This window comes from Balearica regulorum, chromosome 17 (assembly GCF_011004875.1).
Source record: "Balearica regulorum gibbericeps isolate bBalReg1 chromosome 17, bBalReg1.pri, whole genome shotgun sequence".
Lineage (NCBI taxonomy): Eukaryota > Metazoa > Chordata > Aves > Gruiformes > Gruidae > Balearica > Balearica regulorum.
The window spans coordinates 10949568-10976369 of record NC_046200.1 but is presented as its reverse complement, the minus strand read 5'-3'; the positions used below and the strand labels follow the sequence as shown (position 1 = coordinate 10976369).

The following is a 26802-nucleotide window of genomic DNA, read 5'->3' as shown; positions in this document are numbered from 1 at the left end:
TAACCACTCTGCTCCTTTCAGCACAAACAATACTTCTACTCAAGTTCTTTCTATATCTTGAACTAGCAACATTTGTGTTCTGGAGAACAACAAAACAAAAATTAAAACCTAGGAAAAACCCTATGATGAACAAAATAAGTTTTTCAAAACTTTTGTAAAGCATTACATAAAGTATTATCTGCATTTTTACTTCATATGAATGATTAGATTATCTTTCAAAGCACGAGATGGTTTTTCTTTGGCAGATATTTTGGATATCTTCAGAGGTACTATACATTATAATGAATTCACAATGAACTCAGCAGTTTTCAACAGAAAACATATAAAGTGGCTACATACATCACTAAGTATCTCCCTTTCCTCCTTCAGTCCATTATTTTAAATCTTTTATCTTTGTGTTATTGGAATATAATTGAGGCCGATTAACATCACATGGGAGGAAACAAAAGTTTGCATTGTCATGTTATGTCTGTCTCACCTATGTATAATTGAGCAGAACACTGTTTCCAACACAATCAATTATGAGTGTTAAATCTACTTGACTGGAAAATCCTTATCAAATATTTGAACTAGGAGGAAACGAAGGCATGGTATACAAGAAAACTGGTCTCTCAGGAAGAAGAGCTACGCAACATTACTGGCAATCACTTTAACAGCATTTTTCCACTCAAGATATTTGGTACTCATTTCTGTGGAATTAACTGGCTCATTCTCCATGCTACAGTTTGGTTACTTTCTGAAGTCACACTCCTTGTGGGGAACTAGAGTTAATCTGCTCCTATGGCAAACTCTGCTAAGCCCATTTGCTTTTTTTTCCTTGTCTGAAAGACTGAAAAGCACGCCCACCAGAACGCACTGCTGAGATGGCACACACCAAAGTTTGCCATTTCTATGCTGCGTAACTCCTGGTTGGAGGACAAAACCCATGGTCACTGTTGGAATGTTGCAGCAGGAAGCATGCTCCATCCACACAGACAGCTCACCTTCCAGCAAGACACTGGAGAAATTAAGCAGGAAAGATGGGATTTTCTGATTTGTCTGTTATTTTTCCTGACATTCCTCATGCTCCCTCTCTCTAGTTAGTAGACTTAGGGTGATTGTTCACCTTCAACAGTTATGAATTTAGAATTGTTACTCTTAATTCTCAGAGGACAGCTGAAAATTAAGAGTTATTACTGAGTAAAATGTTATTTGAATATCTAAAATAACATTTTAATTTAAATCATAGAGTAAACCTTTGCTGCAAGCAGGGCAGGGGTGTGGCTGAGCTACCAGACACAGAAGATGATGATACAACTGGATATAGATTCAGTGTTCAGATATTCCCTTTCCACAGGTCGCAAGCTGCAAGCAGTTTTATACATTCATTACAAAAAAAATCAAAACAAAACAAAAAAAACCAAATCCAAACAATATCTGACCTCACCACAGGAAAGAATATACAACAATGACAAATTACCATATTACCAATCATCTGCATAAATGTTCATACACGCCAGAAATTTTTATTAGCTTTAAACATTACCTCTGTTTATTTTTAAAGAGTAGAAGAGGCATCTTCCGAAGCTAAGCACCACAAAATTCAAGTCATTCAACTGAAGTTTTATCATGATCAGGTGCTGATACAGGCCCACATTTCTCCTAAGTACTCAGAATAATCACTGAACACTTCTCCAGCGCTTTGTCTTTCAGGGCAAGGTAGATCATTTACTAATTCCCATTTAAGATGTTTTTATAGTACAGAGTTGGTTATCCACAGGCATCCCTTCTCTGACAAAAAGTCTGTTTAGAAAGCATACCAATGGACTGGGGCCTGGAACAGCAAGCCTTTGCAATTCAGATTAAATTGACCAAAACACTAATGTGTTTGGGGAAAAAAGGAAAGTGGATTTCAAAGTGTATTTTAACATGAAGACAAGGCAATAAACAACCTAATACAACTCTGAATTTGTTCCCTGCTTTGAGGTGAGCGTTGGCCAGATGACTTTCAAAGGTTCCTTCCAACCTACGGTATTCTACAAAGCTAACACTTACATAGAACTTGAGAAGAGCACCATCTGAATTGCAACACCAGGATCTTCTTCCCAAATACTCATGAGCAGTGTTCAGCAACATGAGTGAAGAAGGCAGCATAGGGGTATCAGGACTCACTGGAAGAAAGAAGTTGGTAAATACTTAAGGAGCACAGAACCAAGTTAAATCCAACTAGCCAATGCTTCATCTGGCAAAAAGAAGTTTCCTCTGTGATAAGAAAGTGATGTTTGTATACCCCTCTACCAGCAAGATAAGATGACAAACAAGTGTCGTCTTATTCATATTCCAGAGCTGGATGATAATGAGCTCAGCTCCAATATTTAAAAGTGAATAACTAACCCACCTTCTTCTCCCTGGTTCTGCTGCTGCTGCTGCTGGCAGCAAAGGGATCGAAAAGCATCTTCCTCATGCTGGATGATCCTGTGCAGGACAATCCATGGAAGCACAGAGGAGACGTATGGTTCTTTTGGTTCTTCCTGGACTGACATGCTGCAGTCTATGATCTAATAAGGAAACAGACATTATACAAAGTGATATGAAATAAACATCAGGTGTGGATCCTTTCCAAACAGCCCACAGTTGTTAATGCATTTTATCCTAAGGAAATAATCTAAAATTGAGTCTCAGCTTCTCACAGTGAGTGGTGATAAAAGTCCTACAAATAAGATCAACTGGTGTGAGGAAGGGTAGATCATTTCCCCTATGCTGACACTCCTCTTGCATCATCATTTTCCAACTAGTTATTTCTGTTAATATGATATACAAACAATTGAAAGTAAGCAAATGCACAGCATAAATTCTTAGTGTTAGTAGGCCTCATAACTGTACAAGAAATTTATCTACAACCCAACAAGAAAGAAGAACTTAGTTAAAAGAATTCCTGAATTCTTTACCAAGTCTTACAACAACTGTTAAAGACCAACTAGAATCATTAACAGATGCTATATAAATTATGTAACTAAATAAATTGTGAGCAACACAATGCTGTGTCATGGAACCATTCTCCCAGCATTTCTCATAGACAACTGCCTATTTTATTGCCACAACGCCAGAAATTTCTGAAGTCCTACACTTTTTTTCACATTCTTTCACACATACAACAGTTTTTCTACTAGTATTTATGTAGATAAAGAATCATATTTGTTATTACTACAGAAACTGTTTAGGATATTACAATGAATACTTTGTTCTCCAGAATTCCATTACATTCCATAACACAGTGACACGCATACAACTTTACACAACGAGAGTAATGTTTTGTGAGTGGTGAAGATCTTTGGCTTTTACTGAAGTAAATGGAGATTTGAGAGCTGCAAGCACATTTAATTTTGACATTATCTAGACCAGCTTCTTAACAGAACTGACAGTCTGCTGTTTGTTACCTGGACTGATAAATACACATTCAGTAGCTTTAAGGTTTGAAAATATTTTCTTTAAAAAGCTAAAATTAGCTGTATTAACAATTCTAGAAACAGTCCGCACATAATTTTTTCCTGCCCTCTTCTCATTACCCTCTCCATTTTTACTGGAAAAGCCCTTAGCTTGGCCAGCACTTGCAAGTAGTTCTACCATGTTCGTAAGGCTTATGGGATCTTGTCTTCCAGCCCAAAGCACATAAAACCAAGATTAGTGGCATAACCAGGACCCTTTCAAACTGCACCCAGCCACCTCGGTCAGTCTTCGCATTATCACCATTTCAAATAGCGTAAGAAAATAGTGTTGTTCTTTGGGTTATCTGACTACAATTCTTTGATTATTTTCAGCAGCTTCATGTTTGAAGGTACCTGCTTTTACTGATTCTAGTACAGGTGAGCTCAGTGCATCTCTAACACACTGAAAATGCAGACTATGAAGGTAATGCTCATCTTTACCCTGACCTTCCCCCAACAAAAAAGTAACCCAAAATGTCACTGCAAGTGGGTGGCAATTCAGACAGCAGCTGTATCATGTCTGAAGGTCTGTAGCACACAATACCGTTTTCCTAGTGCAAGCAAAGAGGTTACCTGAATCAGGTTGTTTGTTAATCGAATGAGGCTTGGTGTTACAGAAGAGTCTTTCAGGATGCTGTTGACTGATGATAATGAAGTATCTATTCCTTTGAGCAGCTGTGTTACCGTAGCAACCCACTCTTCTTTAGCAGAGGCTGCTGTTGTATTAATCATCTGCTGAATTGCTTCATTTAAGGCAACTTCTGAGCATTCAAAGCATTGCTTGTAATCTTTCAGTTTGAGCAGGGAGTCCTAGGGAATGTAAATATGAAAACAATTTATTATAAGGATGAAGGGTTTATTTTAAACCATGAATGGACAGCAGGGCAAAGCAATACAGAACATACAGTTAGTGTGGTTACTTTAATGAAATAACGGAACACCTTTAAATATGACATTAAAAAAGGACAATAGGAGGTGCATGGGCCCTGGATGACAAATATACAAGTAGGATCTAAATTAAAAAAAAAAAAGAAAAAAGAAAAAATCTACACTGAATCTTTCTGCTTTAATAAGAGATTCAAGAAAAAAAATATTCAGGAAAGGGATGGCTGTAGATCTAAAATTCTAATGATATGCAGTTGAATAGAGACCCTACAGAAACAGGGTTTGGATCTTTATGGTCTTGTGCTATCCTTTTTATTACTTTATAAATAACAAAATAGGAACTATAATGCTAGCATTATAGCAACATCCTCCTGCTTCTTTCTACTCTGCCAAGTCTGGGTCACAAGATGGCACAGAGGCTGCAGGATTTGGCTCAGTCCAGTTAAAAGAATGTCAGCCTTTTTTTTGGCAACGTTTTTTTTTTTTCCCTGGAGAACCTGATAGACTCAAATTGTTCCTACAGCTGAGCTCATTGGTACACTTATTTTCATAGTGTCAAATGTTGAATCTACAGCAGTTATACTAGATGTACCTATCCATGTTTTGTCATTCATGCAGGACAGATACACTACATCATAAAAATCATTCATGTGCTAGATAACTAAGTTTCAGAATGGTTGTAAATCACCATATAGTCGACATCAGCAACAGCAGGAAGTATTCACAGCAGATGCAGGTAGCATGAATCCATCCATAAGATGTCTCTGCAAATGATTCAAGTTGACTTGAATTTGCAATTTTTCTGGTCATTTCATGTAGGCCTCAGACATCTTGTATCTTTAGCCACATTGCTAATGATGTCAATAAAGATATGCTGTTCAGAGCATTTACAGATTTGTTTCCACATTTTCCTTTGTAAATAACACTCGTTAATCATTAAAACCCACTCTAGAAATCCCTTCATCCTGTTTTCAGGAGTAAGTCTAAATCTCTTACTAAAAAAGATTTTTTTTAAGAAACAAAACAAACCTGTAGGAGAAGTAGCTGTGCTGGTCTCTCTGGTATGGATGTTACAAATTCCAGATGTTTTGCTCTGCCATAACCATTAAAGCATAACGTTGGACGAAGCAGATGCACCACTGCATTATAATCCCCTGCCTCATACAGTCGCTGGATCTCTTCCAAAGACTGGCATCTCTCCAGAGATTTTAGGTTCTTTTCAATCTGCAAACATCACAGATGGCACAATCCAACTTTCATTTTGTCTTCACGTACATTTGACTACTGATATTTCTCCTAGCAGTTTAGCTGTAAAGCTATGTGAACTCTACAGCTACATCCAGGAATATAAACCAGGAAGAAAAACACCTACTATGTAACACCTCAGATTTTTAATTACTATATAATATATGACTTTAGTGCTATAACAATTTTAAACTTTTTTGCCTCAAATCCCAAAATCACACATTTCTACACTGCAAGAATACATCAGTCAGATGGACTTCAAAGTGAGGATGGCATCTCCTGTGTTGGAGTTCATCCCCCAAAACAGTAATAGAAAGAAGATGGACATCCCTTTGTTAAAAAGTGTATGCAAATTGTTACGTGGAAAACAGACTGCTGAAGTAAAGAGCTCATTTAAGCAATGGTGAAATTTATATTTAAGAACAGAAAATAAAACACTAGTCTAATCATCTACTGTTCTACATGCAGCTGCTCTTTTATTTTGCATGAAAGCAATCTTAAGTTATACAAGACCAAGAGATCCAAAAGGTGTCTTTTTGAAAAGAAGATGATGGCCTTGACATCATCATTAAACTATGAATCTGTCCTTTTACTCTTAGAAAAATTCTAGCACAGATACAGTAAACTTCCATTACAAAAGAGTTAATTCATAGATGACCTTTGAAACTGGGAGGGATGGAGCGGGGAGAATACACCTGCAAATTAATTCTTACCTCTTCTAAAGAAACAACAGAATCAACATGTAGATTAGGTAACCGTATTATGATGGTGCTTTCATTGCCAGCTTTAGCTTGCATTGTAGTGGAGCTCTGTAGCATCTCAGTGCAGATATCATAGTTTTCAAGTGCCTGTTCCATGTCTCCCTACAGAAACAGTACAGAGGAAAACAAACAAACAAACAAAAAAACCCTAGAGTTCTGTCTGCAGTTTCTAAAGCATGTAAAGAATGTTTAAATTCAATGTAGGCACTGCCAGTATGATTACTGCACATCTTCCCAAATAAAAAGCAAATCCAATTGACAATCTCCAATTAAAAAAAAAAAAAAAGCAGTATCTTACCAGTGACTTTACTAACAGGTAAAACAAATCAGAGAAACAGAATTCAGCTTGCATAAATTTGAAAGATTAATTTAGATAGCTACAATCCCTCTCCTTTAAAAACATGGAAGAGTAAAACAGTAGAAATAATTCTTCCATTTGTGCAAATAAAAACACTGAGTCAAGAAACATTCTTATATTCTGCAAAGTGAATGCATTCTACTCGCTCTGTCCAACTGAAGTATATACTGAAGTTGAGTGGTCAGGAGAGGAACGCAAACTGCACAGGCAAAACGTAACTCTGTGTATCTAAAGAAAAGATGGCAGCAGCCATATAGGAACTCTCATTTTTCCTCAAGTAAGTATATTAGAAAGGAATTCTTAGATGCCAAAACTGGAAATGGAAGGAATTAGTTAGTTCGCACTTAGGAAATTGACTCACATTATTAGTTGACAACTGACTTAAAAATAATTGATACATAAAAAAACCTCTTTGATGTCCTGAGGAAGCAAGGCTCGGAGGAAAGAAAAAAAAAAAGTCTGGGATCCAATAACATTTCTTTCAAATTATTTCCTTAGTGATAGGTTTAAAACCCTCTGCTTCAAAATCTGCATATTAAATTAAACTTCTCCAAAAGAAGAATCACGCTACCTTGAAAAAGCAGAGGGGAGAATAATTAAAAACAGCCTGCTTCAGTTGAAAGCTGCATTTGGCACTGTCTGGGACTTGGGTAGTATCCACTAGTCCAGGTCCCCAAAAAAATCCCTATTCTGCAGTTACACATTACTGCTCCAAATAACTTTGGTCCAAATATATTTAAGTTGAACACAAGCTAATTTAAACAAAGGTTTACATATAAAACGTATCTGAATATTAGCTTACCACATGAGACCTCCTACTTCACTTCCACCTCTACCTTTAGGGGTAGTTAGTTATATTAAAAACTAAAATGAAATCACTATGTTTTGAGGAGTTTTTACCTGCATGCTTAAATGAGCCAAGATTCCCAAAGCAGCTGTAGCATCTCTTCCCAAATTTAAAATCAATGTTGTTCAAAGTTTTATTTGTTAAATCAAAAGTAAAACAAACCTGCAGTGCTAGAAAGCGAGCTTTCAGCCAATACACCCGAGTGACAAACTCCATCCAGCCTTCCTCAAATAAGTCTCGCTGTGAGGACGCAAATGACAGCTGCAACAGGTCTCCCAAGAAATGAGTTCCTGGGAAGTCAGGACCAAACTTTCCATTCACAGATGCAGCAGGGCAGTTCCGTGGAGAAACTGCAAATCAATTAATTACATATTAGCATAAAGTTACTGGCATCCTATGAAAAGAATCCCACATACTAGTATTTCAAAAGTACTGATCCAATTTAAGGCAAATAATTGATAGACCAATAAAATACCGACCTGAAAGATATTAATTAAGAAAAAATAGCTCCAGAATCCAATTAATTCCTGCAAACATTTCTTCATATACCTGGAGTATTTTTAGTCTGAAGAAAGTAACATCCAGTTCTCACCTGTAGAGCTCTTCCCTTTTGTCAGTAGCCACTGATCTAATTGCAGTTCCATGCAAGAAAGGCTCATCAACATCATATCCTTCAGAAAAAGTATGGACACATCAAAAAAGAGTATACAGGAAGAAATACATTAAGAGTTAAAAAAAAAAAAAAAAACAACAACAAAAAACCAAACAACCCACCACTAAATTTGCAGTTTACTTCAAATAAAATCTTCACCTTGTCCTCTTGGGATTTCTATTCCCAAGTTGTAACTACTTCTTCCTCTGTCTCAAGGTGTATAATAGCATTTACAAATCAACAGGTACAAGACAAAACTTAGAAGTAGCATTTATAAAAATAAAAATCTCATCTCAAAAGAGGTAGTCAGAACAGCATTGCCTGATGTTAGAAAAAAGTGACATCCTTATTTTTTGTACCTGGATGAAATAAAACTATATTAGATTGTTAAATCATGCTAAAAGCATGTTTCCAGAATATAGTAAAAGTATTAATATTTGAGGAATAAAAGGTCTATATCCTACAATTTTTTCAGTATTTATCTCCATGAGACTGATTATGTACTCTAGTCTTATCAGCTTATTAATGCTTGCTGGATAAAGTTCAGGAGTATATTGAAAGTCATGTCACCATGGATCTCTGCCAGGTAGTTTTGTGCAGTGAAGAACATACTGGTTTCTGATAACATTCATAGGAATAAGGGCTACAGGTCCAGCTGGAAAAAACAGGTGTTTGTGAAAAGGTTCAAAACTCCATACACATTTCCAGAATAGCCAGTTACCAGTCTTAAAATCCTGAATTTATTACACTCAGGATATCTCACAGATCAAGTTTAGAATAAATCCAAGGATGAAAAAGAATAGACAAGCATGAGGACAGTGATTTTTAATAGTATAGCTACAAAGTCTTGACTTCTTAATTTTACATGCAAGCAAGCAGTTATGCAGTCATAATGAGAACCAAGGGAATGTGTTAATAAATATATTTACATTTGTTTATAAAAAAGTATGTATAGATGAAAAATATACAGAAATACAAAAGTCATAGGATGTATAAAAAAATTTAACATCTGCTACATAGCGATACTTTTGTTTGTTTTGTAAACTACGTCAATGGAACATAGTTTTCAGAATTCATTTTTCATTTGCAAAAAAGTAGAAACACTGTTGATCTGAAAAAAATATTTCCAACTGCAGTCATCCTAAGGGCAAATAAAGAACTTCTCAAATGAATACACATTGCTAACACTGAAAAGATAACATAGGCAGGCTGAGTGGACAAGAAGTATCAGTACTGGTTTTATAATTCATCTTGCGTCACCGAGCCTGTTTAACATTAATTTAAGGAACTTACCATTTTTTCTGTTTGCATTTGTGAAATCTACAGATTTATAAAGGTAATAAAATGGTGATGCTGGGAGATGTGTGTCTTTTTGTTGCCTTTTTTTTTTCTGTAAATTGCAGGTTATTTTTAAACTAAACTGTATTAACTTCAGGGGAGAAATGCTGACCCTCAATCAGCCAACGTGAACAGAGCAGCCTCTCTACTCACCTGACGACAAATCAAAAGCTTCTGTCATGTTAGAAGCAAAGGGAGGGAAGAAAAAGCAACAGAGTAAAAGGAGTAAAATATATGTAAGTCTGTAATATTTATATTACATCTATATGCATGTGTGTGTGCGTGCGGACATACACACATGCATTATGTACAAGGTATACTTGCACACAGCATCACCCAGGTATGTTCAGGAGCCCAGGAACAGTTATATGAGCTGACCACAGTTTATGAAAGATGCAACAGCTAGGACAAGCAGCTCCCCAGGGCTAAGCAAAACCTATGTCTAATTGCTGGATTTCAGTTAGGTACTTCTGGTACACAGAGCGCAACAGTGACAAAGAAATACAAGTACAAGGAAAAGTGTTTCATTACCTTGATATGCTGATTACTTGAGTCCCTCAGTAATGGATTGGGAAGACTACTACTATGCTTTCTCCAGCTATTATAGATACTCAGAACCACCTCACACAAGCCAGGAGGCCACTTCACTAGGAACTTTTGGCTGATGACTTTTAGATATCTCATCATCAGCTCCAAGATCCCACCATTGTTCAGGTTATCCAGTAAGAATTCATGAACGTCTTGTTTTTCTAGAAAGCAAACACAAAGCCATACGTGTTTACGGTCAAGACAGACCATAACTTGAAACAAGTTTCAACAGTGTTTTATGCACTAATCTTGCAGCAGTTCTCCTGTACTGCATACAAGGCTGAATTAAGTTCTTGTATTCCAATCCGTTTAAATGGGAAACTCCACACAACAGAGCTCTTGCACACAGTTCCCAAGACTTAAAAAAAAAACCAAACCCAACACCTGTACCAAATGAGATATTTCTAGGCCAGAAAGTGATACTTTTAAAAATAACATATACTTTTATATCTTCTAGATATGATAGGAAAATACAGAAAATAAATCATAGAATATGGAAGAAATGACAGAGAAAGAATAGGGGTTAGAATTAAATCCTTACCAGATTCCATAAATGTTGTAGAATCAAATGACATGCGATGTGGTCCAACATGCTGGAAATTCTCTTCTTTGATCTCTGACTGCACCTCATAGTTATTGAAAGGGTCCTCTTCCTCCTCTGGATCCAATTTCCTTAATCTGTGTGAAAGGGGGGCAAAACCCACAATATCAACAAAATCCTCACTAATAAGTGAAACCTAAACATAGCACGTTGCACACATTTTAACAGTGGAAGTACATTAACTGAAGCACATTCAGAGATTTTTGTCTAAACCAAGATTACCTTGTTCGTTGATCTTAGCCAATTTGACATCTGCATTGTCTTCTAATTCAGTTTCACATTAATAAAAGCTTTCTTATTTTAAAATTAGTTTTTAGTTTTATTAAGTTTATGAGAAGACAATGCATCACATCTGCTTCAAAAAATAATGGGTCTAGTGGTTTTAAGGTTGGAGTATACAAATTCAACAAAGCCCCAGCCAGCTTCCTCTCCTTAGCTCTTGATAACACTCACAATGAAAGTTACTGCTGTAGTGTACCTGGAAGGAAGGAATTTCACCAGCAGCTCTTGAAAGTCAACCTTCTCCTCTTTTTTACACTTGGTGTTCCGGACTCTAGCAGATCTCCTTTTTGCTGTTTCACCACTATCTTCTGTGATTCTCCTTCGCTTCACTCCTTTTTTAGATTTATCACCTGCAGATATGTCACCTAAAAACAGAATTAAAAAAAAATACTGACAGCTTACATTGCCAAACAAAAAGTAGATAATCATTTTTATTTTTAAAGAAGTTATTTGTGGCTGACATTTTATTCTGCATCAACACTTGAAATTCATTCTTTTCCTTTTAAAGACAGTGCCAAAATTTTTTTTTTAAAAATCAAGTTAATAAAAACTGGCTACGGCATTTTGCATAAAAATGCTGGTCTGAGGCAAGAAGCAGACTTTCATGAAATTCTGCATTTCATTATTATTTTAGTCTTCAACAAGTTTCTTAAATGGGAATCAAAGAACTGTGCCTTTAACTCCAGCAACACCTGTAAATTCCCATGAATATCAACAAAGTACTGGTAACTCCTTGATAGTTTCAGATATGTAAATACATGTAGTATTTACAGTATAAAATATTCAAGATACCGTATAACGTATTCAAACCTCTTGCTACGGATTTCAAATAAATATAGCTGACTGGTTCTCTCAGGTTCTTTAAGTTACACACGAGCAAAAGAATAATCCAGTCGTCTTTTTCTCTAACAGCTCACTCATTCTAAGGAGCTCAAGACTCTTCACAACATTAAAAGTTTGATATGCATCACTGCAGGAATGGCATCATGATTCTTCTAATCTTAAAGACCAAAAAACTGAAGTATGAGTCACTAGGACAAAACCAGAACAGGGGAGATACTCCTGCACTGGAGTAACAATCAAAACCAACAAGCCAACCTGACTTTCACATACATTAAATAGGAAAGTCAGTCCACTGTCCTGAACACTGGTCCTAGGCCCTACTCAGGAATCAAAAAATTTCAAGCAGTTTAGGTGTCCTTCCTTTTCTAATGTGAATGGTTAACACAACTGAATTTTAGAGCTCAACTTCATTTTTTCTACCAGATGCATATGCTGAAAAGGTTCTGAATCTACCAACACACAGTTTAAAGACAGCATTTCCCAATGAATTCAGTAGTACTGTTAATACCCAGATAAGTAGGAAAGATATCTTGAATCTTAGATTGAAGTACCTTGCTCACCTACAGTAGCTCCTGGTTCCAGTGAACTCTGACTGTGACTTGGGAAGTTGGGTGTTGTCGGAGTATAAGGTAATACAGGATCTGGCATAGTCACCACTGGATTAGTGGTGACAGGAGTTGGCTGAATAACACTGACAGGAGTAGAGGTAGGAGAAAGAATTAAATGTTGAACTGGGTCTCGATATTCTGAGAGATCAATTCTCTTTCCCAGACTGGGTCGAGGAGGATCACATGTTGTGAGGTGGTGATACATGGCAAGTAAAGCTTCTCCTAAACACTTCCACCTGCATGTGGAAACACAAGGGCATCACAACTCATTAATTCTTGTCACATTATTTTCTAAAGTATAGTTACAAACTCAACGGCATTCAACACTGGTTTTCTCCAGTAGCGTAGAGGTAGCAAGAGCAGCTTTTCAGTGGGAGAGAAATACACATCTGAGTGTCAAAATCTGTCCTACAACCAGAAAAGCTGGAGAATATCTTTCTGTATTTCCTGTCACATAGACCATTGACAATTTCAGGCCTGCAACAGAGGTCCTTAGGAGCTTTACTTCAAGAACACACCACTTAGAAAAACAAGAACAAAACATGGCAGCAGGAAAAAGAAAACTAGAGTTTCCTCACTATAGGAAACTAGTGAGTTGGTTGCAGTAGGAAGGAAATAGGAGTCAATAATGTGCATAATCTCAAAAAATGTCTCTAACAAAAGAAGTTCTATGCAGTAGTTGCTGAGCCCCAAAAAAGTAGTGTCAAAAGGAACCATTTTCAGGTTCTGCATTCAATCAACAACAATAAAAAAAAATACCTCACCCCTATCCACAAGTAGAAACAACTTCTCTGCAATAGGATCTAAGTGCAGAGTCCATTAATATTCCAGAAAAATACGCGCAGTAAAAACCCAAACTAAACAGCAATCCTTTATGCCTTAATAAAGACACATATAACAACTTATTAGTATCCTTATATCTCGCTGCAAATAAATAATTGTAAGCTGTTTTCAAGTTTCCATTATCTTTTTAAAGATAATTAACCTTTTAAAAACAGAAAATATAAAGACGTACGTGAAAAAGGGAATTGGCTGGACCAGTCTGAGGTCTGGTTCTCTGTCACGCACTAGCAAAGCTTGTCTTTTCTTACGTAGCTCCAGTGCTTCATCTATGATTCTTCCTGTTTCAGCTGCACTCACATTTACATTATGGATAGACATGTCACTAAGAAATAATAAGAAATGAAGACAAGTTAAAGTTTTTGGGGTTCAGTTGGAGGTTTTGTTTGTTTTTAAAGCCTGAGGAGAATAATTTGATATTTTCCTGTAAGTTAACATAAAGTGTTAAAACAAGCATTCAAATAACATCATTTTACAAACTTTATAGCATGCATATAGAAGTGTTCACCATCCAAAAATCTTTGTTCTACCTTAAAAATTGAAAGATAAAGAGTGATAGTCCTAATCTGTTTTCCAAACACTGAGAAATGAAAGGAAAGCAGGAGGGTTTGTTTTCTTTCTTGGACAGAAGTTTTTGGTTCAGAAAAAAATTGTATGACTGAGAAATTCCTTTCATTCCAAAGTGCTATTTTGAGGAATTCATGTCATCACAAATAAAATTTGGAGTTCAAAATTGTCTTGTATAGTCTGAATCCAAGAATGAATTTTTGAAAGTGTAAAGTAAACCACTTTTTCAGAGATATCACAGTCCAGAAACAACATCCAAGTGGCTAAAAGCCCTGGCTTAATTCAGCATGTAACTCATTTTAAGAGCCAGACCTAAGGCAGCTTAATAAATCAGAGTCTCTATAACTAAACAGAACTTTCTGTTAAAGGTCTACTGCTATACAGAGAGCCTTAAAAATTAAGTTATCCCTTCTCTATCTTCTAAATACTCTGTATTTTCACATTTTAGATGTTACAGTAGTCTAAAAAGTTGAATATGTTTTTGACTGATCTACTGCGTAGCTTGAGGATGCATGTTCAACTTCCATTTACCACATACAACTCTTATAGGGCACTGAGGTTATCTGCACACGCAGCAGTTACTATATTCAGTGAGACTGAACTATAATTAACCTAAAAACTTAACTTCTTTCTTGAATTTTGCTGACCATCACAGCAACATATTACGGTATCAGAAGCAGCTCTGATGTTGAATGGTCAGTTAACTTGGATACATCTTGTAAATTTTACGGGCCTCTACATTCTTTTCCCACTTTCTTCCTACCCACTCATACTATGAAATCCACACTGAAAGAGACAGTCTACTTTGCAGAGCTACAGAACACTAAAAACTTTCACTAGAAGTTTTATATACTTCAATAAAAAAAAGGAGTAAAATCTCAAACATAATATTGCAAAATATTTTCAGAGTTGTAGTGGTCTGAAAGCTTAATAAACTAAGATTTTCTACATCTTGGGAATTAATGAAATGTACAAAGTCTCCTCACTGTACTCATTTGTCAATAAAAATAAGTAGGACTCCCTGAAACCTACTGATAGGAGAATATTGTATCAAGTCCCAAATTTGTAACTGCTTGGAAAAGCAGTAAAGTGTGTGGGGTTTATGGGGTTGGTTTTTTTTTTTTCAATGAGGAAACGAAAACTCCTAAAATTAAGTCCATAGCTATCAGCCGCAAATAAATAAATAAATGAACATGGATTACAAGAGATCTAGGTATGAAAAAAAGTGAGCAGCAGCAAATGCTTTTTTTTTTTTGCCTCTTTCTACTTCCCTTCAAAAGTAATTACTGAAGAACATTCTGTCAGCAGCACCACCATTTAACATTGATTTATTATTCAGAAGACAGGTCAGCAAGATATTGTTATAGCTTAAAGCATTATATCTCAACAGCTTTTCTGAACTACCCCAAATCCAAAACTTACACCCCAAATGCAGTATATACTATAAGATGACAGTCACCATTTGAGGAACATCCTTAAGGAATCTTTCCGGAGGCAAGGCTGCTCCTCAAAGATCTTCTCCTTCAGAACCAATCCTTTGCTATACAGACAGTCTTTTTCCAGAGCTTTGCAGATAAAGTACAAACATGCTGACAAAGAAATAGAAATTGAATGGTCAGTTGCTGCTTTGGCTAATTCAAAAGCTCCCATTTCTGGGCTTCATATACATCACTGAATTCCAACTAAACATGACATCTACATAGACCAGTAGCTTTAACATGTCAAGTAATTACAGGCATACAGTTAAAATAACCTATTATGTTTTCCCAAGTATTATATCCAGAAAAAGAATATCATTAATTCAATCGTTAATTTTGTTGAAACAATGATTGCAGTACATCTTTTATTTACTTTCAAGACTCCATTCCTGCACAAAAGAAATTAGAATCATAAAGCAGAATCACAATCATTTACCATTTTCATGTTATCAAATGCCTTAACTACAGATTCCATTAGCGTAGCAAGCAACAAATCCCACCAATTACGTTAATAGAATTAGGACCATTCCAGTAGGACAAACCAACGGATCAGATTCCACATTTCTGCCATCTTGCAACTTCCCTCCTAAACTTCATTTGAATCAGTTCATCCATTGGATATGACTCAAATATAAAATCTTAGGGTCAGTTGTATAAACTGCTGTATCTACAATTAATTATACTAGGCTATGAAATAGACCGTAGTTTTATACCCAAATCCTGTAACTATGTAGCTGGAAATGACTAGAAAGACAAAAATCAACGTACATTGAAAGGCAAGAGAACAGTCTATAGAGAAACTTCTTGCAGAGGCTCCAAGAGACCACAGACGTTTATTTTTAAGGTAACCAGAATGGATACCAGTCATCATACTTTATCACAAAGTAAAAAAAAAAAAAAAAAAAAATCTCTATCATGCAGTAAAAATCTCCATCATACCCTAATGAACTGCTTATGCAAGATACACTTTCTCTTATACGATTGCTTGTTATAATTTTTTTATTGCTTTGTGAAATTACGTAGTTCTTGAGAATTTTTTTGGGTACTTACTTGTGTAGTCACTGAGTGTGTACAAGATTGTGATAAGGTTATCTAAACAAGGCCAGTGATCAGGATTACACCTGAGACCCTCTTCAAAAGCATGACGAGCCAAAGGTAGACGGATTAGTTTTATGGCCACACGACCAATTTTATACCATAGGTTGACATCAGTAGAGTCTAGCATTACAGCCTACAAAGCATAACAAACAACATTATTCACATTTCAGACATGTATATCCACTTGTCTACAGGGACTGGCACTGCTTTAGTTTTCAACAGGGACATTACTAGTTTGGGGACTGAATGGTCAACCAGTTATATCGCATATAACATCAGAAAGTACACAGAATTCATACATACTTACAAAAAATGTATGCTGAAAGGTAAACTATGGCTGTAGTTTAGCAAGTTTTTGCAAATACTGAGGTTCCTGTGTTTTATTTCAGCAGTACTGTACCTCCAAATAAAACTCCATGGCTGTCTCTAAGTCATCCCGTTGTGCTGCCAGTTGTGCTAGGTTTTTATAGGTGGAATATTTTAACATCAGTCCTGGATGTTTCAGCCCTTCTTTCTCATCACCAGAAAGAACTGCCTAGAAATGATAAAATAAATGCAACACGGGCATTAGGAATTAGACAAGTAAAAAGATTAGCAAACAACTTGCCAATTGATAACACTCACATTTCTAATTAGCAAATAAGAAATGAACTAATACAAAATAAAATAAAAATAGTTTCTAGAGTTCCACTCGCTAAAGGCCACTGACCTCTCGCAGAAGACGAATCTCAAGCAGCTCATGATAAGCTTTAGCAGACTCTTCAAATCGGTCATGTTTCTGAAGGTCCAAAGCTTTGTGGTACAAAGCAAAAGCTTCTGCTTCCTGTAGTTTAAAAAATTAGAACCTATTTTATAGGGCAACTTCATTAATATACTTATTACAACATACTTACTATATCAGTGGTTTCACACTTTTAATACTTTCTGCTCTATAGCAGTCCACATCCAGACTGCACCGCAGAACATTAGCCTCACTGACCTAATGTAACTCATTTGAGTGTTTTAGCTTGCTAAAGGAGGGTTCAAGAGATAAGACAGTAACACAACTTTCTTAAAAATAAGAAATTATGGTTGAACAATCCCTGCAACAAGAGAGGACAAAACTCCCATCAAGACAAAACTCCATTAAGAAAACTGTAGGTTTACTTACTTGAGCTTCCTTTGTCTGTGTCTTATGACTTTTGAAGGTACCTTCATAGTCATCCTCAATTGTGGAGCTCGCATTCAGTGCTGCGATTCGAATCTAGAATGAGAGTTGAGATGCGACAAGAAATGTTATATCTACATGTATCCCAGTATTTTTCTTATTTTTTACTTTACTTGGTAAATGGACTGTATTGAGATCTCTATATAAAGTTGTGAGAACTTCAATGAATTTAGTCATCACTATTTGCAAATAATATGTCACAACAACTTCTGCTCCAAAATCAGCCAATAAAACAAGATTTCAAGTGTCTCGAGAAACAGCTTCTCTAGAACGAATATGTGCATTACAGTGATTTTTTTCAAATTCTTAAATTTACCAATAACTGCAATCACTCCAAAACCAATGTTCTCATTTTGCCAATTTATTCTTAGTCCTCGGGAAAGACAGAATTTTCAATTTTATTTCTACAAAAACACCTCAAAAACCATCCCAATAAGCCCTTACCATGCTCACAGATATTCACACTTTCTTCAGGATTTGGAGGAAGGGCTGAACACAAACATATCTGGAAAGCAAACAGGATTAGAACATTTATTCTGTCCATAAAAAAAGCATTAAGAAGTAAAAGAGAGGCTGGGAATACTTTAATCAACAACGAATTAACTGTCCTATGTCACTGACTTCCCCCATGCCAAGAGACAAATTGCCATACCATATACGTACAATAACATTAAAGTGAATTTTAACTAGAGACAGAGAATAAAATACAAAGTTAAGCAGAGTCAGAACTTCAGGACTCTAGTCCTGGCAGTGAGGGGGGAGTGGAAGTATTGGCAATGTACTTACAGCTACAAGGTTATTCAGTTACCATGTAATATTTCATGAACACACATTATATTAATGACATTACAACATTAATCCCTTTAATGATAAAAGCTAAAACCAAAAAATCTTCTTGAATCCTCTGGCATTTTATGAGCATAAGTCATTATAGCTTATGAGTTTATCTTCAGTTACTTTAAAAAAAAAAAAAAGGAAGTTTTCCTGTACCTTTTATTCATAGTGCAAACCAGAGTGCCCTCTCAGGTCTAGAAACCACAACACTTATGGATATTTACAGAACAAGAAAGGAAAAAAATGGCAAGTTATCCGTGTCAGATTGACTTTGCAGCAGGCCATAGTGGCTAGTCAACCCACTGCTCAAAATATTGTCTGCACCTGGAAATTCCTCTGATTAAAAATGTTTTCATTACTGCTATCCCTGCTAGAACAGAACCAGTGTTTAGAAGACAGCTGTCTTTTCTGAGTATGTGGAACAACTTCTACAGACCACTTGTAATGCAAAAGCAAGTTATAGCTACTGCATGTCCACTTAGATCAATTAGATTTATAAAACCGAAAGAAACAACTTTTACTAACTGGTATTTCTTCATTCTGAAGGAAGGATACTAATATTTCCAGTCTTTTTACCACTGATAAAAAAATTAAAGAGGAAAATCCACATTTATAATCTGTAAGTCATTTTTCCTCATAGTCAAACACGTAATTTATATTCTATTAACTGCTTGAAACATTATGTTAGCAAAGGCAAAAAAACGAGAGAGTTCTGTGCTGCTTTTTTAGAAAAGCTTCACTTCCCATCAACTCAAACAAAAAGATGACACACGCAAGACACGCTAAAAACAGTCTTTAATATTGGAGACCACATTAATAGAAGAATAAGTCCAGAATTAACCACAGCAGGAAGCAGTGGGAGTTTTGAACTATAAGCCGAATTAACTCATACATCATTGTGATTAGTTCTGCATGGAGAGAAAATAATGCTTTGACAGGAATTTCATTCATTCAGCAAAGATATTTTGCTTGCCCATGCACCACTTACTTTCCTTGCTTGCAGCTAAATCAGACTGACAACTGCACAGCAATAAAGCATTTTTCTCTTTAAGTCACTAAATAAACATTAATAAAACCTCAAATCTCTTTCAAGACAAGGATTCCTTGTCTACTTTGCCTATGGAGAAAATACATGCACAGAGAGTAACGGTTATCTCTTTCAAAAATATTGAACGCCCCAGGTTTTCAAAGACAGTGCAGATGCTTATGACATGGAAATACATAAGGCTGTATGATCCCAAATCAATTACATATTTAAACTGAGTGGTTTTAAGTTCACTTACAAATATGCCTATATTCAGAAATACGCTCAGGTCTTTTGCTGAACCCACATAATCTTGTTGAAGGCGTCAGAAGAAGTCAACAGGAGAGAGTGCAGTCAAGAGTTTACTTCTGTGATTAGACTGCCTGCCAGTGAAACTGCAACTACAGAAAAGGTGGGGAAAAATTTTAATTCTACTTTTTATTTATACAGAAAGTTTGGAACAAATATTTAGCCCCTCTCCTCTCTCGTGATCAGAAGTTGAGAGCATAACCGAACAGAACAGTGTAATGCTTTTGAAAAACAGGACAAGGACATTGCCTCCACACAGCTTTTATACTGGTGTGCCAGGCAGGTGAGGGGGTTGTTTCATTTTATTTTAAACCAGGCACTGTACACAGCTGCAAACCAACTGTAGACTGAGTTAAAACAGTGTCATAACATCTAAGAATTAAGTCTGTCACTACAAGCAATTTCAGAGGAACATAGCTACATCAATTAGGTAGGAGTATATATAATTTTTTCAGATACAAGAGTGTCTCAGCTATAAATCTGTTGCTGTGACAGGTGAGCACATCTTCAAAAGGCAACGATACCTCGTTAAAGCCTTTTGCCTTAGAATTCTTACCTCATTTTTCCCTCAGTAGTTTAAAACTTAAGTAAAAAATTTCAAGTGCCAGCTTTTGTTTCCAGAGCTTATGTGCTTCTCAACTTCAAAATAAGAAACAAAGGGAACGACTTGGGCTTTCCTGGCTTTTGTTGTTGTTGCTACACTTGGGATCTATACCCTGCAAATACACATTTGCTTACAAAAACACTTGATTTTTGTTTTGGGTTTTTGCTTTTAACACTGCAAGGATCACCTCCGCCGCATTTTAGCAAAAGCCGGTTTTACCGAAATACGGTAACTTTCCGCAAAGAGGAGCGGGGACGCCTCTCACGCCGCTTGCCCGGCTCCACTTCGCGGAGGGTGGCACAAAGGGCCGGGAGGAGGCGGGGGAGGGAGCCCACGTTTGCCTCTGACAGCAGCTCCGTGAAGGGGAGCAGGCGAGGCCCCGCCGCGTCAGGCCTCACCTGCGGGCTGCGGAGGGGCAGGGCCAAAGCCCCGGCAGCACCTCAAACCTCTCCACGGAGCTGGGGCGGACGGGACAACTCACCTCGCAGGGCCGCCCCCGGGATGCCGGCGTTGCTCCCGGCCGGCGGGGCACGGCCGCCGCGGGGCCCCCGGAGCGGCTCCCTCAGGCAAGCGGCGACTCCCCGGAGACGCGGCCCCACCGGCGGTCTCCACAGCAACCTCCCCCGAACCCCCGGAACCCCGCGCGCCAATAAAGAGGTTCTTCATTGGCCGAACAGCCGTTCCTCAGACAGCCAATCGGAACGCTGGGGACAAGGAGGCGGGAAGGGTGGGTGGGGCTGCACTGGAGCCGGGGCTGGCAGGGCTGAGGCCTCTCCTTGTGCGGGACGTGCGTGCTAAAGGCGGAATAAATGCCGGGTACCCTTCCCAGGGCGCTTGGAAATCATCCCAAAGTTGCCGGTTTTCCCTAAAACTTGCCGTGGTGCTAGCTGGAGATGGGAATATACTTTTATGCCCCTGGCAGGCGAGGGAGGTGTGTGATAGCAGCAGGACGTGTGAGGCAGCGACCCAAGCCAAACAAGAACCACAACAGCTCCTTCTGGAAATCATTTTGTGTAAGTGTAAGGTGATCATATTGCAGCGAGTCTTAAAGAAAAGGTGTGCCATCTGCAGCCCTACGTGAGCCCTCCTGGTGCAGGCCCGGCGTCAGGAAGGCTCTGAGCAGACACAGCCTGGCGAGCGCGCTCGGGCCTTGCTCCCTCTGGGACATAACCACATTTAGAGCCACCCCTTGTTACAGTGGGTCACATCACACTGACAAAGTTAAGCTTCTGCTCAAGTGTTTCACTGAGTCAGCATTTAGCACTATAAGGAGGATTCCTCCTCATCCCCAATGTATGAACTGCGGGGTCTCATTTCTAGGAGAAAATAACGCCTATCTTTGTCATGACAAACTAAGAACAAGGTTGCCACGAACAGCAGCATCACACTGTTGTGATGGGAGAATAACTTCCAAAGCTATCATGATTCTGTAATACTTTTCCGTCCGTATACCCCTCAGCATGCTTAGGACCTCACTGGTCCTCTCTTGTGTAAGTACACAGAAAGATTGCCCTAATTTCAAAGGTCTGAAGGTAGGAAATGGTTACACAGCGCTCAGAATCGGGTGGTTTCCTCTGAATTTGCAAACATGCCAACACAGTTCTCAAACAAACCATGAGAGGCCATTTCTGGGAGCAGAAATATTAGTCAACCTTAGGAGGTTAAGCCTGGGAAGTTAGAGTCAGTACAATGGTAAAAAGATCTACTGTAGCTGGGAGATATTAAATCCAGATGCCAGGCAGGCCCCATCCCATGGAAGAGGGACAATCTGCATGTAGCATTCGAGGGAAAGGGATTTTATAACATTATGGCTCTAGATAAGGGTAGTGTATCTGATTTTCTCCAACTAGGAAACATAAGCAACAAGAGATGTGAGCAAATGTTTCCTGCTACAGTTGTTTCGGTGCACGTGCTGTAGGGTGGGCTTCAGGGGCCTACGTAACCCCTTTGCAGGGTATCCTTCTCAAGCTCTAACGCATTGTGTGAACCTACTCTAACATTAACTCAGTGGAGGAAAAATAGGCCATCTCTTCAGATCAATGCGAACGTAAAAAGTATATTCAGCACCAGCAGTTTGTAAAGAACAGCCAGCCGCAAGCTCACAGGACTCTGAATCTCTGTGCTGACAGACCCCAGCACCAAAAAAGTATGAATTGGCTCAGACCAAGGCACAAAACAATCCATAATCAAATGGTCCTTTGATTAATATTTTAACTGCTCTTATAAAAAAAGCTCAAAATTCATGAATCATGAAATTCTTAAGATAGTCCTTGACCCAGCACTTGGGCTGTGATTTTGCATTATTCTGGGATGTTTTATCAGATAACACCAGAATGCAGACACAACATGGAAATGGGTGGGGAAGTCACAATGAGGACCCATTTTATTCAGACATCTTTCCATGGCATACTCTTTTCCAAGCTTTTCCTCTCCTTCCTTATCTCTTCCTGCTCAGCTCTGCAATGCTGGGAAAGTTGCTCCCAGGCAAAAGCCCCCACAGGGAGCAGCCAAGGGCGAGAGGGAGGCACAGAGCCTATGGCAGTGCCTAGCAGCAGCCAACACAGCCCAAAAAAGGAGAGCAGGGGCACAGGGCAGAGCAGGGTCTCTCTAGAGGAAACAAAGGCTTTGGCAAGAGTTTGTGTTTGTTCCTTCACGGGGTAGAAGGATCTCCAGGAAATGACCCATCTGCAGATCAGAATTTTTTTCTGACATTATTTTCTGTATTTCAGAGTATTCACCTCAAGTTGCCCTTTGCAAAGCCAGGGCTGTCTACTCTCTTCCCTGCAACAGAGTACAGACTTGGTTCACCTACCTGTTCATTACCTGAGTTTCAAAACCCTTTAGTTGAAGGGACCTCCTGAGAAAGTGCAGAGCCCTGGGCTGCCACGGTACCCAGACCCAAGAACAGAGCTAGAACCCCCACGCTGTAAGCCAATAAAGTGACACTTACCAAAAGAGGCTTGGATACATTTTATTAACCAGATAGGTGCAGCCCCCCCCCAGCCTGACAGACAATTTGTGTTTGGTATTACAGCCCTGACAGATTTTGCAAACATGGATGTTTATTATGCACAGGGAACAATCAACTTCAAATAGTAATTAGAAGCAATATTTTCAACTATCTTGAGACCTCAAGTCATAACAAACCAAAGTCCGATCAGAATGACAAAGGAGCGCAGAAGCACCCTTCAGCCCTGCATTCCCATGCACCTCCATGTCCCAAGGGCACGCTCTCAGTTCCCGTGAGCTCCCTCTGGGACCTGACCAAGTCACAAAGTGGAAAGGAAACTGATGTATGTTTTCATTATCAGTGGAAGGCAGCAATAACATTATACATAAAACCTACCCTGCTTTTGTTTTAATAAAATGCCATGTGTATTCCAGTTACAACGTGAGGTACCGTATGGGCCTAAAAAACCCAGAATGCTTCCCCATGGGGACAGTGAGCAGAAAACACCATCCACAGAACACAGTGAGACGCTCCAAAACTCCCTGAAACAGTGGAGTGAGGAAAAGTACTTTGAACAACTGGGTGAATGACAGGAATTAAAGCTGGCAATAGTAGAACCTTCAAAATATTTTCCTGTGGCACAGTGCAATTCTTCAGAAGCGAATCCCTCCTCTACAAGCTGCCATCGGCACAGAAACATTCAGCTGTAAAAATCTTGCGGGCAAATAACACTTTGTGGGACAAGCCATTGGGCGTAGCAATGGTAGAGCACAAGATCTGACATGAGTCTTACAGAAACAATGATATAAATGCATAAACTCCCTCCCAATAATCACCTCTCTTTGCAGAAAGGGCTTTCGGGGAGCCCGAAAAGAGAAGAATCTGACTCCAGGTCTTCTTAGCCAGCCTGGGACCCTTCTGCTGCCACAGAGAAACAAGGATCTTCCTGCCTTGCAAAGTATGAGGAAATCTGGATGAAACCGAGACCCTCTCTGGTCCTCAATAAAGCCAAATGTGTTCTGAATTAAGCTTTTTGCTGTTGCAAACGAGCTTTTTCTAGGCCATGACCAGACTGCGCCAGGGGAGGCTTTGGGCTACAAGACAGGCTTGAGACAAAGACCTAGAACTACTTTAGTAAAGTCAGTACAGCTGATTGCCCCACTCTTGAGCTTTGTGTGCACAGGATGCAAAGACAGAAGTGAATCATACAGGTGAAGGGGCAGAGCTACACAGATTTGATCATAAGAAGAAACAAGTAGATGGAGTTGGTCATCTCTGGGTTGTCTTCATCGTTCTTTGTTCCAGCTGGCCACTTGAGGGATCAGAGGAAAGTCATGACTGTTCTGTTCTTGCCGATCTGCCAGGGCTCCAGTGGGTAAAAGCGGATGACAATCCTTTTCGGGTGTAAGAGCAAAAATGCAGTGGACAGGAAACATTATTATTTTACGATTACATATTATCCCTGCCCTGCAACAAGGTAGAAAATCTGCACTAAACTCTCCCTGGCTCACACTCCATGGTATCAATTTGACAGAAGTAAAGAAAAGCTGTGTACAGGCAGGGTACAAACAGATGCCAAACTTCATCCACACAAACCAAAGAGCAGACTGAATTTCAACACTGTTTATACAAGATACTTGTCCATTTCTGAAGGACCCAAGCAGCTCATAATCTTGTCGGCTATTTACCCTGACAGCACCCAAGAGGCAGGAAAATGCCATTACTCTCCTTGGGAAGGTGGGAGAGAGGGACATGGCTTACCTTCAGGAACAGCCTTGTTCCAGCATTCGACATGGCGACCCCACTGCAAAGCTCTGCCAGTTCCCACGGGGTTTTGCCTCAATTACACCGACTGGAAGTACTCATCTTTAGAGAACAACTGTTCCCAGACTGTTCAATGAGTGCAAACCCGTCCATGGTTTTATCTGGCTCTAAACCGTGTGTCTGGGATTCGGCATCCATGAGCACTTCACGTTTGCGATCTAGTTCTGGATCTGTAGTACACCTTAATCTGACGGGGGACCTGGAAACCTACATCACCATCACTTTGCACGTCCTCCTGTACTCCCGCTGGCTGCGTTTCACGTATCCATACCCCACACAAACCTGTCGGAAGAGGCGCTCCCCCTCTCCCCGCCCCTCCGGACGCGGGAGGTGCCCCGGCAGAGCCCCCCCGGGGCCGGGCCCGCACTCACCGCTCGGGGCCGAGCCCCAGCTGCGCCGTCAGGAAGTCGAAGAAGCGGGCGCTGTGCCGCTGGTTCTGCTCCGCCGAGCCCACCACGCCGATGGAGGAGACGAGCAGCTGGGCGCAGGGCTCGGCCGAGCCCGACAGCACCATGGGCAGCCCGCTCCGCACCGTCACGTTCACCCGCTGCCGGCACAGACACCGTCAGGTCCCGCCGCCCCCGGCCCCGCCGCCCTCGGCCCCGCCGCCCCCGGCCCCGCGCTCACCTCCGCCGGCTTGTCCAAGATGGTGGCGGCGGCGGCGCACAGCTCCTGGGCCAGCCCCGGCGGCAGCCGCTCGGCCGGCAGGCTGGTCTCCAGCTCCACGAACGGCATGGCGCCTCAGCGGAGCGCAACGCAGCGCAGCCCCGCACCGCCTCCTCCCGCCCGGCCCGGCCCGGCCCGGCCCCCGCTCCGCCCCCGGGCAACGCAGCCCCAGCGGGGCCGGGAACCGGCAGCTGGAGCGTTGCACCATCCCTGCAGCAGGGCGATGGAGCGTCTCGCCCTTCCAGCCGCCTCTCTGGGCCAGCCCCGGGCTGGACTTTGGCTTTTCTCCGTTTTACCCCAAATCGCATCAGCTGGCTTTCGGGCCTTCTGCTTTTTTACGATGTGCATCGCAGGGATATGTATTAGAGACTGTGAGAGCAAAAAGTCGCATTTCACTGAGGGAAGGGTAAGGTGAGTTTTGTGCTGGTCCTTACTGCCGGTGGAAAGTCATTTCTGGTCACCGCAACGACACTTCCGTGCCCGTCTGCGCAGGGAGGGTTGAGAGTGAAGAGCAGTGATTTCTCAGAACAACCGGCACTACAAGAAATTAAAAGGCAAGCAGAGAGGTTTATTGTTTTACCCAAAACATAGAATTGCCAAACAAGCTTCTGCAATCAGGACTTTGAGCTCCAAAGTTGGTAAAAGTGACCCTGGCAGGCTGGGTCTCAGGGACAGTCTAATCTACAGGTCAGAGGTGTCTAATCTAGAGATCAGAGGTTGCTGAGCTGCTGAGCTACTGTCCAGTGAGGGTTGTATGTACGCATTTACAGAAAAGGTTACAGCCGGCTAGATTAAAAGGTCACCTTGTTTAAAGCACAGCACTGTTGTGAAAATTGGCCCTGTTTAATGCGACTTTTTGGTTTTCTACAGTTCTGGACAACCCTAATAAAAAATGATGGAATTGCTCATTTTTCTGCTGGGGGAATTGC

At 39.8% G+C, this 26802-nt stretch overlaps 2 protein-coding genes across 10 annotated transcripts in view; both read right to left on the bottom strand.

Annotated features, from left to right (window-relative positions):
- The window catches only part of CABIN1 (calcineurin binding protein 1), a 118653-nt gene extending 97535 nt beyond the window's left edge, over positions 1-21118 (bottom strand). For 5 of the 9 annotated variants that reach the window (XM_075769437.1, XM_075769444.1, XM_075769443.1 and 2 more), the window contains exons 1-20: positions 20915-21118; positions 19780-19921; positions 18107-18167; positions 17606-17698; positions 17165-17278; positions 16856-16990; positions 16408-16588; positions 15339-15468; positions 13488-13637; positions 12416-12708; positions 11218-11386; positions 10680-10816; positions 10082-10299; positions 8153-8231; positions 7723-7910; positions 6308-6457; positions 5379-5573; positions 4038-4274; positions 2378-2537; positions 2035-2150 (exon numbers count right to left, since the gene is read on the bottom strand). In XM_075769437.1, the coding sequence (XP_075625552.1) occupies positions 2035-2150; positions 2378-2537; positions 4038-4274; positions 5379-5573; positions 6308-6457; positions 7723-7910; positions 8153-8231; positions 10082-10299; positions 10680-10816; positions 11218-11386; positions 12416-12708; positions 13488-13637; positions 15339-15468; positions 16408-16588; positions 16856-16990; positions 17165-17278; positions 17606-17698; positions 18107-18109 (2748 nt within the window). In that variant the 5' untranslated portion in view covers positions 18110-18167; positions 19780-19921; positions 20915-21118. The remainder of the gene's footprint in view (positions 1-2034; positions 2151-2377; positions 2538-4037; positions 4275-5378; positions 5574-6307; positions 6458-7722; positions 7911-8152; positions 8232-10081; positions 10300-10679; positions 10817-11217; positions 11387-12415; positions 12709-13487; positions 13638-15338; positions 15469-16407; positions 16589-16855; positions 16991-17164; positions 17279-17605; positions 17699-18106; positions 18168-19779; positions 19922-20914) is intronic. The other 4 variants (XM_075769441.1, XM_075769446.1, XM_075769439.1 and 1 more) reach the window with 3 other exon arrangements.
- A 2272-nt stretch (positions 21119-23390) lies between these two features.
- On the bottom strand, positions 23391-26022 carry DDT (D-dopachrome tautomerase). The gene is made up of 3 exons (XM_075769564.1): positions 25835-26022; positions 25579-25754; positions 23391-24777 (listed from the first exon to the last, which is right to left on the bottom strand). The coding sequence occupies exons 1-3, from the start codon at positions 25940-25942 to the stop codon at positions 24705-24707; spliced, it is 357 nt and encodes a 118-aa protein (XP_075625679.1). The 5' UTR covers positions 25943-26022; the 3' UTR covers positions 23391-24704.
- Positions 26023-26802: the final 780 nt, after the last annotated feature.